This window comes from Pituophis catenifer, unplaced genomic scaffold, assembly GCF_029215685.1.
Source record: "Pituophis catenifer annectens isolate HBS135680 unplaced genomic scaffold, rPitCat1.0.hap2 SCAF_1, whole genome shotgun sequence".
NCBI lineage: Eukaryota > Metazoa > Chordata > Lepidosauria > Squamata > Colubridae > Pituophis > Pituophis catenifer.
This window is the reverse complement of record NW_027256881.1, coordinates 46,259,090-46,272,752: the sequence shown is the minus strand read 5'-3', so window position 1 is coordinate 46,272,752 and position 13,663 is coordinate 46,259,090. Positions and strand designations below refer to the sequence as shown.

Here is a 13,663-nt window from a genome sequence, read left to right as displayed (position 1 = left end):
TGAACAAGGAAGTGTGTGTGTATGTGTGTGTGTATCTATCATTTTGAGATGAGTAATGTTGCCTGTGGTTGGGAGAGCACTATAAATTCCAACTGCAGATAGGTAATGATCTTGGAAACTCAGGAAAGATAAATCAGTACAGTTTTAAATGTCTTATAGAAGAAAATTCTGTTTCACTATTTGGCTGACTTAGAAGAAGTCAGTCCTTTTTTTAAGGCTTAAAAATATCTCTCCACTTGAAATGTCACAACATTCAACTTTATATTTTTAACTTGACTGTAAACTGGCATTGCATCAGAAGGCGTCTGGTTGTTTTCTTAATATAGCTCAGGTTTTCAGATGGATACATAATAAAACTGGTTGCTTAATCCCTATATGCATGAAGTCTTCATTGTTATGGTACATGGAGCGTCAACAACAAAAATACTGAAATTTAATGGTGAATAGAACAGAGTATAGAATTTGGTTTCCATTACTAACTAAACTTCAGTATCCTATTAACTGAATTTAGTTTTTAATGGCTTCTTGACAATATTCACGAGTAAAATTTTATTTGTCCATGATGTTGAACCTTGAGACATGCAGGTTCTCTCCAAGGTACTTGATACTAAGAACATGGAGTGATAATTATCAAGTGTCCCATAAAAGTCTGTCTCAGTGCTAGTCTATGATAAATAGAACCTAGATCTCTATTATGTAAAAAACAAAGGATTTTGCTCTCAAAATCTATTGCAGCTTAGTTTTTTAAAAAAACAGTTGTCTTTTATATTCATGCTTTTTTAGTTTAAGGTTATAGATTAAGTGCAAAACACTGTTGTGTTTTACAAAACACGGTTGTGACATTTTAAAATTCAGTTATTCTAACTAAATGTGGAAGTGGTCCTTTTTTCTCGGTCTGGGAAGAACATAGCCTAGATAGAATCAGGCATATGAGTCGAATTGGTGGGGTGGGATTAGAAACTCAAAACTTTTTTGAAGGAGGCAGTGACAAACCACTTCCATATTTCTGCCAAGAAAACTACATGGCCCATGAAATCAGGAATTGAGCTCAACGTGAACTGCATTTTTCACAGCATATCCACATGGCATGCAAAAGCTGCTCAGTTCAGTCTCTGACATCTTTAAAGTAGGGTTGTGAGAAACCCATTTGAAATTCAGCAGTGTTGTTGCATGCTAATATAAATTACAGAAGTAAATGTCTAATAACCTTACTGTACAAGGCAATTTTCTATGTAGAATTTGAATGTACTTCTAGGCTATCCAACAACTCTTAAGATTGGTTCAGAAGCAACTTAAGAACTCTGCAACCTTTGAAGGTTCCAGGGGTAGTTGAGCAAGTCAAAGATGTGTGGGTTTTTTCTATTTGTTTCTTTCCCCTTTTATGACACCTTTTCAAATTTCATGCCTTTCAAAGCATGTTTTGTCCATCAGACATTTCACCTGCAAGCCTGTGCATCTAATAAAATGCAAATCAGTGTATTGGTTAATGATGGACTAAATTACAGAGATCAAAGCTCGAAGTTTCCACAACTGAATAGTCACCCTCTCTCAACTCAACTTTATCCTGTAGAGAGGAGTGAGAGAAAAGGCAAGAGAGTGATAGGGACTTCATCTTGAGCTTCTGAAGGAAAAGAGATAGTCTAATTCAGTGTTTCTCAACCTTGGTAGCTTGAAGATGCGTAGACGCGTAGACTGGTCTAATTAGGTAAGCAATAATCAAAACTATCCCCTTCCCCATCCATTTGATATTTTAGAAGATTAATTTACAGTTTAATTTTCTACAGAAGTAAAGATAGGTCACAATAAAATGTTTGGATCAATTGTAAGCTAAATTTTTAGGGTTTTAAGCTATACAGACACACAGCTAATAATACAGCTAATGCTGTTTATTTTGTGCGGGTCATTCTTTTAAATGCAGGGTTGGCTGCCTTGAGTGGTACTTTTTGTGAAAAGGTGAGATTCAGACAGGCAGGGCACAGCCATCCTGCCTCTTCCAAGCTCAAGTATAACAACGGTTCCCTCCCCCTTTAATTGACAGTGGAAATGCTAGAGGCGATTTCCTATATCGTTATATAACAATATATATATATATATATATATATATATATATATATAGTTATTATATAATAATATTATATATATATATAATAACTATATAATAATTATATATAAATGTTGTTATATTTATTATATATAATAACTATATATAAATATCTATAAATAACTATATATAAATATCGAAATAGTTATTATATATAATATTTCAGGATTTGTTCCCGGTTTCCGCCTCCCGTTCTCCGCAAGCACAGCTCTTTCCTCAGATCTCTCACCCCCCACCCCACCCCACCCCACCCCCACCTCTACAAGCGCGGCCCTTTCAAACGGGGGAAAGAAGACGGGCGAGTGAACGAAGAGCTCCCACTTTCAGCAGGAAGCTTTGGACTTGCCCCGATCATCAGCCGAGCGGATTCCGGCTCTGGAGCCCCCCCCAAAAGCCCACAGCCCACGAGCGAGCGGGGCGGAGGAAGGGAAAAGCCCCTCTCTTTTCAGTTCCCCATCGGGCTGGCTCAGCCAAAAGGCCGCCTCCCGGTCTCGCAGCCAGTTCCCTCCTGAAGTTTCAAAGGCCGCCACGTGATTTCCATGAACTTGAGGCTGAGCAGATCTGCGGCGCCGGGCAGGGCGAGAGCGGCGGCTCCTGGTTTTCCCGGCCGCCCAGCGCTGGCTCAGAGGGAAGAGCAGCTGAGGAAGCCAACGAGGCGCTGCGGCGGCAGGCAGGTGTCGGGGAAGCGCCGAGGGCAGCACGCGCGTCCGGGATGCCCCTCTTTGGGCTTTCCGCTTAGGCGGCGGCGGGCGCAGCCAGTCCCGTCCCCACGCGCGTCCCCGGCGCTTGCTGTGGCTACGCTGTTTCCTCCGGGACCTTAGGCGCCCTTTGGCCTCCTGACCGGCCCGTCCCAGCTCCTCTTTCTCTTCGGCCAGGATGTCTCAGGGGATCCCCGCCGCGGGAAGCATTTTGGAACGGAGTTCCTCGTCCGAGGGGACCCTGCAGGTAAACCGAAACCCGGGGGGGAGGGGAGGGGAGGGGGCGACTGTGTGTGTGTGTGTGTGTGTGTGTGTGTGTGTGTGTGTGTGTGTGTGTGTGTGTGTGTGTCGGGCGGGGGGGAGGAAGAATAGAAAAGTTGGACAGACAGACGCGCCTCCAAGAAACTTTCCTCCGCCGTTCAGAGGATCGCCTGGGATCGCGCTCTTCAAATCACGACTCCCAGCCGGCTTTCTTTCGGCGTTGGCGGGGCAGGAATTCTTTCGTCGCTGCCGTTTGAACGCGCTCGCTCTCACGGTCACACGCGGGCAGCGGCGGGGATCGAAGTTGGAGCGGTGGCACCTCGAAAGGGCTGCGGGTGCCTTATTTCTTCGGAGGAAAAGGCGCTTTTTCAAGGAAGTTTCGGGTAGACCCAAACCACAGAAGGAGAGAAAAGTGGTGCGTAAAATTATGGATCGCGCCGCATGCCCCACATTTCCTCTTCCCTTCCCTTCCTTATTACCAGAATTTGTCTTTGATTCGAGAAACGGAGGAGGTAGGAACTTCTAGTCAGAAGAAGGGAGAAAAGGATGGAACTTCCCACTGCTTGAAATGACTTTAAAATGCTGCAGTTGGGGGGGGGGGAAGGTGTTTTTGAACAATTAATATTTCAGCAGCAGCAGCTACTGATCTTGTTGATCCAACACTCTACATGTGTTGGATTCCAGTTCCCATCATTCCCAATTGTAAGTTGAGAAAAAATGGATTCCACTAACCAGCAGGGATGTCTATCCAAGGCCAGTTGGAAGAAGGGAGTGGTGGAACCAAGCACATATACTAAGTTGCTAACAAGGTTATTAACTATATTGAATATACTGAAACTGCAAGACTAAATGTTTATACTGAAGGAAAAAATAGGGTGGGAGGGTGTCGCCTGAGCCAGAAAAATTATAACACTTACTACAGTGTCAATAACAAATGGGTGTTCTTTGTTCTTGCATGTAGTGAACAAGTTGAAGTGGGAGAGATTAGTAGAAAGAAGTCAAAGATGAAATAAAGTGATCTAGCAGGACCAGAGCTCCATCTTCCTTTTCCTTCATGAGGCTCCTACTCTTCCATATGTTTAAATGATCATAATCTTTATGAGATCTTTTGATTGCTTATGTACTTAATCGATTTTAAGGCTACCTACTCTAACAAAAAGCTAAAAGTGGCATTTCAACTCATGAAAGATAAGATGTACAGTACACAGATTGAAGTGTTAGATGTAAGCATAACTGATTAAAATTACAGCTGCAGAGCTGTGTACAGCAGTTGTGTGGTGTCCCATAGCAATTTGTCTATGAAGTCAAATAGTGGCTTTGCACTTTTGCCATTCTCACACGCTTCCTGCAGGATTATGTTATCACAGAAAGACTTTCCAGGATACATCATCCCCATTTGGGCAGTACGCTAAAGATTTGTTTAATTATTTATTTACTCTCTATATTGCCACCAGGGTGGATTTGATTTAAATCAAGTTGATTTAAATCACAATTTAAATCATGATTTAATCACTAGTAAAAAGGCTTGATTTAAATCAACTCGATTTAAATCATAATTTTTAAAGAGCAACTGTCATCTCTGCTACTCCTTTGACCCACTGTTGACTCACCGATAGTCCCAGTGTTGCAGAATATACAGCCTCATGTTACATAACTAAGCTCCACTTCATGCTGAATAAACTAAATTATTTATGTATCTTAAATAGAAAACTATCTTACGATAGATTTTTACCTCAAAAGTTTTTTATTAAAATAAATTCGATAAAAATAAAAAAAAATCTGATTTAAATAAAAAAAATCTGATTTTTTTGATTTTTTTAAAAAAATCATTGATTTTTATCCACCCTGATTGCCACAGTCCACTCTGAATTGGGTCAGGATAATACAGGGTGTAACATTGCTAGGTTCACTATTAATCTTCATGATTTGGGAAGTGCCTGCAGGGGGACGTGGAAACTCAACTGAGCGTAACATGTAGCTGAATCCAGACAGATATTCAATTTCTCAAGAGTTTTCTTATGCAAAAGGAATTTCTCATTTTTTCTCTCTCATTCTTTATGGTGCTGCAAATATTCTTTAAATGCATTTTGTTATTTTTGAACTTCTGTGTGTGCTTTTCAGTCAACAGTTTCCTTGGCAAATAAAAAAAATTGGAAGTGGTTTGCCATTGCCTCCTTCTTAAAAAGAAGAACAGGGAGTGGCCCAAAGTCACTGTTGATTTGTGTGCCTTATGTACTTAGCCAGGATTAGAACTCATGGTCTCCCACTTCCAGCCAAACTCTGTGTCTCTCTTGCACTTGTTTGATATAAAAAAGGAGGATATTGGTGAAGGCCTCCCCGCCAATACTAAAGATCAGGAGACAGGGAGATTGCACAGCATTGCAGAGTATAAGATGAGTTAGGTCATTTAAGATACTTAAGATAAGAGTAAGAACTCCAATTTACATAGAAGAATTTTATTTCCCCCTACCTCAACCATTGCTTTCTTGGAACATTTGAAAACTGGTACTAGTACTTCACGTGATCTTGATTCTATGCCTCTGTTTATACAACCCAGGATTGTATTAGCTTTTTTGGCGGCGGCGGCTGCACACTGCTGGCTCATATTCAAGTGATCATTCATTAGGATGCCAAGGTCCCTCTCACAGTTACTGTTTTTGAGCCAGGTTTCACCTAATCTGTACTTATACCTTTGATTTTTCCTGCCTAAATGTAAAACAAGGAGGTTTGTTGGTACTTGAGATGTCTTAGTGCACTTGAGGCGGATATTATCTCATACACTTCTTCTAGATTTAAATCAAAATGTATCTGCCTATCTGCCTTGTCAAGTCAGTTCCTCAAATCCAAGATATTTTGAATTGGATTCCACAAGCAGTTTAAATATAGATAAAAATGGTGGCATTGCTCTTACAGGACACAGATATGATGTAGACAAGATGATATTTTGTTGGACTAAAATCAGACTGTAAACTGGCAACACGTGAATTATGAGAATTTCCCAGACTTCAAAACAAAAGTATAAAATAAAACAAGAATATTGGTGTATCAGATGTAGCTAATTCAAACTTCAGTTTTATCAAACTACACTGTAAACACACATGCCTGCTTCTGAAACCAGAATTGCATGTTGTTCACTATAATTTAAATACCACTATATCATACAGAATTTGCTTATCTTTCCATCCATCCATCTCACAAATATAAAACTTTTATTACCATCAAGAGTAAATTAAAATGATTCTCCTAACTGGGGTTGTGGTCTCTTGAATGGATCTTGTGTTACTGAAATGTCCTAGGCATCACTTTATGGCTCTACTCTTTTTCATACTAAAAAAAAACTTTTTAAAAGAAGCAGAGAAACAAGGAGAGATAAAAGAATAAAAGATAAAAGATAAAACAGGGACAAAATCATGAGTTAAATTGGGAATGTTCAACATATGGGGATTTCCCTTTGGATATGCAAAACATTTACCATCTTAGTAGAGCAGAAACACCATTACGGTACATATGGCAGTTTATCTGATCTGCTACCCCAAATATGATCTAGACATTTTGTGTTTGATTCATGACTTTAGATTTAATTATGCCAAACTCTGAGCCCAGTTTCCCCTAATATTTGTTGCCCCAAAAGCTCCTGGGATCATGCGTTAGAAACTGGATAGCAAAATGCCTTTCCCTCCTTCCTAACCAGCGTACTTCTATCTCTCCCATTTAAAAGGCCTGAAGGTTTCAATTCTACCACTTTTGGCATCACTACTCTGCCTACTGATCTCCCCTTTACTTTTCTTTCTCTACCATTATTTAAGAGAAATGGGGCAGGCAGGCAATTGGATCTGCTTTGCCTGAAGCCTATCAACAGTGGAAGCTAAGGAGGTAGGCAAAGAAGAAATTGGGAAGAGCAGGGATATGTCCTTGATTTCTTTTTCCTGTTCTCTTTCCGAATGCTTCTCTGTTGCACTTGCATATTTCAGTCCTACATTAGGACCAAATTCATATGTTTCATCTAGGCATGCTCCACTCAAACCTGGCTCTTTCATACACCAAATGATTTTCACAGCACTAACTCAAACTTGATCCTGATGTGTTCTAACCATACAACAAAGCTGCTGAACATGATTTCCTGTGATTCAAAATTGTGTGTGTGTGTGTGAGAGAGAGGGGGGAGGGAGGGAGGGAGGGAGGGAGGGAGAGAGAGACCTCTCAAGATATGTCTACAAGGACTGCACACATGGAACTTGTGCCTAAATGTTGTATCAATGACTACTTCTAATGAAATTAACTTTGATCAGCAAAGGGTATTGCACAGTGCTAGGACATGCACTTCTTCTGCAAGTAAATCCAATTAATTAACAAGTGAGCTGAACAGCTATGTTTGTAGACAGTGTCTTTTTACTCAAAAGTAATTTTATATTTTCTAGTTGTACTAGACTCAACTTTCAAGTGCTTCTACATAAGGACTCCTAGAATGATCAAAAAAGCATAATGGGACTATTTTGTTATAGGTAGTTCTTTTTTAACAATTACTTAATTTACTTAATTGACTATTTGTAATGACAGATTAGACTGGCATTGGCTTCATTCACATGACACTCTTAATTTGAATTGAACTAGCCTGTTTGTAAACAAAAAGATTCACTTCACACAGCATGTTAAGCTGCATAACATTCATAAATGTAACACTGTGAAAATGCAAGCCATTGCATCTTTAACTGAGTTAATTATGCCTGCTATGTTATTGCAGCACTACTAACTCAACTCAGCCTTACCTGACCTCACAAGAGGATACAATAAAAGACTTTGTGCATATTTTCTATCTTTCTTGGAGGAAAGATAGGATCCAGGTCTGATTAACACATTCCAAAACCTTGATGATCTGGTTTCCTTCCCTCTGTTTTATTTTTTAAAACAACAGTTCAAATTTCCCAGGAAAAAGAAAGCAAATTCTGGCTCACTCACATCCTCTATGGGAACTCTTGCAAACTTATTGTGTGGCAGAAGAGAGTTAGCTACCTTTCCCTCAAAATACTATCTGAACCAGATATAGCCACAGAGTTCTTGTAACCAATCTTTACATCAATATACCAACAAACTATCTGTAAATTACTTTTCCACTCAATATAAAGGAAATATCTATCAGTCACTCTTGGAATATGTCATCAGGGCTCACAAGATTGCCAGTGGTGTGTTTGTCAAAGTATAGCTTCTTTGATTTTCTGGATGCTGAGTGTTTTTTGTGGGGGGGAAGGGAAGTCATTAACTAAACAAGTATATTCTGATTTTATTGACCAGAGCCATGATGATGATGAAAGACGAGTAAGACGGAGAGAGAAGAACAGAGTCGCTGCTCAAAGAAGCCGAAAGAAACAAACTCAGAAAGCAGATAAACTCCATGAGGTGACTGATGCACTGGCCTTCTTTAGGATCAACAATTGGTATAATTATCAAATGCAAAACAAGTCCTAGGTCACCTTAAGAATTAACAGAGTGTTAGTTCCTTAATTAAAGGCATCCACAGTGGGAGGAGTATGTGTGTTTCAAAGATCCACCTCTTTTATGTGTGTCATATATGCAACAAACATAAAAATGATGGGACTTTATTTGGCATCTAGATTCTTTTTTTAACCTTCATGCAGATCCTCTTGGTTTAATAAGCTTTTATGGACCAAATCCCATTTTGTCAGATGCAGGGAATGCCATCCTCAGTTAAAAACAGAGCAGTGATTGACGTTTTAGCTTTAAAGGCAGCCTTTCCAAGTGAGCATTCTCTAGATCAGAGTGTCAAACTCGCCACGTCACATTGCTGTCACATGATGTTTCACAATGTTTTTCCCCCTTCGCCGAGTTGAAGTGGACATGGCCTGAGCATGACACATCTGGCCCATGGGCCACCAGTTTGACACCCTTGCTCTAGATGGATCGAGTCTCATGGCCTACACCAACATCTGGTTACCCAAGTCTGGGAAAGGCTGAGCTAGACAGATGCTTAGGTAAAGATCACAAAGGAAGTCATCATCTCCTGCAGGTTGCATATAACATGCTGTGATTGGCAGTACGCTGCTTCTAATCACAGAGCATCCATACTTAGATGTTGTTTGTCCATTAATACTTTTTTGATGATGCTTAAGCTATTGATTGTCACAAACACCTGAGGCACAGGATATAGCTGGATATAGCTCATGAAAAAGTACAGCTTTGTCTAGATTTACCCGCACTGTAAATTTGAGGAAGTGGAGTTTTATGGTGCTCTGAATCAGGATCAAGTTATTTTCTCTCTTAACTTTCCCTCTTTCTCGACTAAGAAATGGAGATGATCACTACCCAATAGAGTCAGACATGATTGAACAAAGGAAGCATTTACCTTCCTTTTTTTTAACTCTCCCTGGTTTACGGTTTTATAAACTCCTACCGTGTCTCCTGTTGCTCATCTTTTTCTTCAAAACTATGTGATCTAATACACACTTTCCTCAGCAAACAGTTAGCACACCATTTTGGCACTCAGGGCAAGGAGGTTGTGTCGATGAGCCCCTATCTTGCCATCAGCGTGTTGAAGTCAGTTGTCAGAGCTTATGAATATGGAATATCCCATGTGTGGGTGCCTTTTTATCCTCTTCTTCATACAGTTTAGTGTTTTGCTCCAGACCATTTTTAGGATAGCAGCCTAAACTATGCAAACAGAATCAGGATATTGGAATCTTATTCTAATATCTTATTATGTCCAGAAACTTCTTCCAAACAGTCTTGTTCTAACTGATCATCAGACAACTGGGCAGGGGAAGCAATTTGTAATATTGTTGTGATTTTTTTTAAAAAAAAAAAAGTCTTACCCCCACTTTCTTGCATGTTTAATCGTTGCAACATTTTTTCATGTTCTCCTTTCCAATTGAACAATTGATGCTTATAAGTTGGCTTCCAAAGAATAGAGCTTAAGTGTAGAATAGCAAGGGTGTTTGCCAAGATTGAGATTGTTATCAATGCTTCAAAGCTTTCATATGAGCAATTATGAATATACCTGAGTAAAATGATGAATAAGTGATGGACCAGAGTCCAACATGTCCTTTCTATGGAAGAAAGCACATTATTCATCCATTCCTGTGACTTCATGTGTGAAGTTAAGGCAGTTAATGAATATATTGGTCATGGTGGCTGAGCAGCTATGGCTTTTGTTTTGTATTTTTTTTTTTTTTTTGGTTAAGGACATTGGTGCATTTCTGTTTCAGCCACATTCAAATCAAGGGGGAAACTAGCCACTTGATGCACATTTGCCTTGTAAAGCAATTCTTTTCTGAGTCCCACTTGCCTTCCCTTCTTTTACTGAAACTCAAAAGATGACTTCTCATTCATGCTTTGATTGAAATTGACATCAGACAGGCACGGGGAAATTTGTTGCTTGTAAAAGTAACTTCTCTTTTTGCTAGAAGTCTGGTGCCAAAGACCCATCCTTCCCATGCAAGAGAATTGAGCTCATTGAAGGAGCTCTGAGGGTGCTTTGGTCATTGGTTCATCTGGTCCTTTTTTAGGGTTTCCAAATGAGAGTCGCTTTGGTTTATCCTGGCATGCAGATCCTTTCATTGTGATTTGTAATCCACTCTTTATGGATGAGAAGATTGAGCAAATTCAGCCACCTATGGATTACTCAGAAAACTGTATGTTTACAACTGCAGACCAGAATGACCAGGTTTCCAGGCATGGCTTATAATGTCTCATTGGCTTTCTTACAGACCCCTGCCATCATTCCAAAAACTCAAAGGTACATTTCTGTCCCCTTACTTTCTGGCTCTGCTGTCCTACTTCCCCAGTACCCCTGGTCCCTAAGAATATGCATCTGTGTGTGCATGTTCACATGTGCATGTTTGGAATTTTTAAAGTTCAGCTCTGACCATGTTTTAAATCCAGCCACACCTACCTCTGAAGGGTAGTCCCCCAAGTGTCTCTCAAAGATATCCTTAGCGTGACAAGTTTCACTTTCTTGCTATAAATCCTGCCTAAGTATATAATGGTTTAGCGAGGTGCATGAATCCATATCTATGATTTGGAATTCTGTCTTTTCCTTCCAGTTCATCAGTCTTTTTGCTTATCAGGAAAATAAGCTAGGACAAGGTAGAATAACAGCAAGAGATGTTGGACCGCACTAAGAGCTGTCATCTTGAAAACATATATATCCATTCTGAGTTTGTTTCAGCTTCACTTTTGTTTCATTCTATCAGAATAATTTATGAGAGATACATTTAGTTCTGCTTTTCTTAAAGAACTGAGAATCAGGAATCCTTGCTTATCCAAAACTTCCAGTGTTTAGTGTTCAACCAGTGGATTTACCTTCTACTTTTTTGGTGTATACCCAAGTATTGAAGTAAACCCACATTTGATGCCCAAGAGATGATTTTCACAGAAATAGTCCTTTCTCTGAGGATGATAGGTCATAATCTTTCCCCTGTCTCTTTAAATTACTGTCATTTAATTATATATCCCTACATGTAAATTAGTGCATGTTTTCTTTTAAAAGAAAAAAGACATCTGTGTCCCTCTTTTGTTTTGCATTCTTTTGGAATGATGTATTAAGAGCCTTTATCAGGATTGGATTCACAAATGTTTTGGACTGAGAATGTCAAATAGCCATTCAGTATTTGCATCCCTGAGTTTTGCAGTTTGAGCTGTGACCACCTGTGTGCTGCTGAAAGCTGATTCAAGTGCTATATTCCCACAGAAATAAATCAGAAAAGCCTGCTAGGTCATTCCAAGTTAAAACCTACAGCCAGTTTTTCTTCCCAATTTGCCTCACAGCCCTGGCATTTAAAGCTACAACATAATGCCTCTAAATATGGAGGTTTTATTTATCATCATATTTAATGCCTGTTTTCAATTCTACAAATTGCCCTTGGTGGTTTACATCAGGACCCAAGCAATTTCATGGGCCCACATTATCTGAGGAACTTGTTCATTCCCATCACATCAGTTTGTCTCACTCAGGTAAGGTAGGCATGTTCTGGACCCTGTCAGTTAAAGATTTTCAACTGGTGGGGTTCAGGAAGAGGACCCCCACTCTCCTAGCCTTTCAAAGAGCCTGAAGACCTGGCTCAGTCAACTCACATGAGGCTCATGGAACAGCACAAAACCCAGGGAAATCCAGGTAATGGCCAAGTGCCCCCTTCAAATATAGAGAACAAAACAAAAGCAGAATTTGATCTGATTTACTGTAATTTATGTTGAGATGTAAGTAAAACCAATTTAGTTTAATTATCTGTAAAATTGTTCTCCATATATTTTGTGATTTCCACCATTGTTGAATTAAAAAGTACAATTGGGTGGCAACTTTTACAGCAAGCAATGTGAAATCAGAAATCTCATATTTTACACCCCTTGTTTACACTGATAAAATGATAAGTTATAAGTGCAGTTGAAAAGAACAGCCAAAGCTATTCCCTTTATTGGATGCTAAAGATAATGAAGGGAGATATCCTTTATGGGAGCTCCTTCTCTAGATACTGACCAATAAAGGACTTTCCCAGCTAGGCTCCTCCTCTTTGGATTGTCCAACCACATGGTTCCACTTCTGAGAACAGATAAAAGCATTTGTCTCGGCTGAGGTCTTCTGAGAGGACTTCTGTTGATTTTATTAATATTTATTATACAAATTATGTTAAAAGTCTTGGAAAAAATATCCACTGTATGATTTATTCTATTTGATTTTGCTCTATACTGCTACTTAGATATTAGTTTGGTAATTTCCTATAGAAATATTTTAAATAGCACAATATAAATAAACTATAACTTAGGTAGGTAAAATTAAGATACACTAATTTCCCGCTGGGAAAAAATGTCTTATGTAAATTAGGTTGGGAAGAAAATAAGTTAGGAGCTATGTACTTTTCAAAGTAAATATATTTTTCAGATAATTCCACCATTTTAATTGACTTTTTGATTATTTTTAAACTTCCTTTTGAGAATTTAAGTACTTCATGAAGAATAGTTTAGCAAAAACAATAAATAATCATGGATTCTTGCTTGCATGCTTGATCTGCTTATTTTTATCAATTATTTCAGGAATATGAATGCCTTGAACAAGAGAATACTTCTCTGAAAAGGGAGATTGGAAAGCTGACAGATGAAGTGAAACATCTGAGTGAAGTGTTGAGGAACCATGAGAAAATCTGTCCCTTGTTACACTGTGCTTTAAACTTTGGGTTGATTCCCAGACATGAAGCCCTCCTTGGACCCTTGCCAAGATAAGGCTTCCTCCTGAGAAACCTGAAAGAATGAGAAGATTTAAAGACCATCCACTATTGTCATTTTGGCCATCATATTGCATGACTACACACATTCTTAGAGCAGCATATGCTACATCTAGTGTTAACTTGGAGTCCTCCAACCATCAAGAATCAATGTTGATGTTTAAAAACCACAAACGGTAGCCTTATGGGAGCCATTTTCAGCTAAGCAGGATATCTTCAGAGTGTTTCTACTATGCATTCCATACTCACCATGGAATAGGAAATATTGTGTGCTGGAATTGCTAGAATATGAAATATTTTAACTTCAGTTCAGGCCTAACCATGATGTATGGTCCTTATAGTAATAGAGGATTTGGTGGCGATCATGGGAAACGGGG

The 13,663-nt window shown here is 39.2% G+C and overlaps 1 protein-coding gene across 2 annotated transcripts; it reads left to right on the top strand.

The window, feature by feature from the left end:
• Positions 1-2,977: 2,977 nt before the first annotated feature.
• BATF3 (basic leucine zipper ATF-like transcription factor 3) lies at positions 2,978-13,340 on the top strand. Of its 2 annotated transcripts, XM_070948831.1 has the most exons (4): positions 2,978-3,042; positions 3,448-3,472; positions 8,350-8,454; positions 13,099-13,340. In XM_070948831.1, the coding sequence occupies exons 1-4, from the start codon at positions 2,978-2,980 to the stop codon at positions 13,282-13,284; spliced, it is 381 nt and encodes a 126-aa protein (XP_070804932.1). In that variant the 3' UTR covers positions 13,285-13,340. The 2 variants fall into 2 exon arrangements, with proteins under 2 accessions (XP_070804932.1, XP_070804924.1); XM_070948823.1 differs by lacking the exon at positions 3,448-3,472 and having other exon boundaries at positions 2,978-3,046.
• Positions 13,341-13,663: the final 323 nt, after the last annotated feature.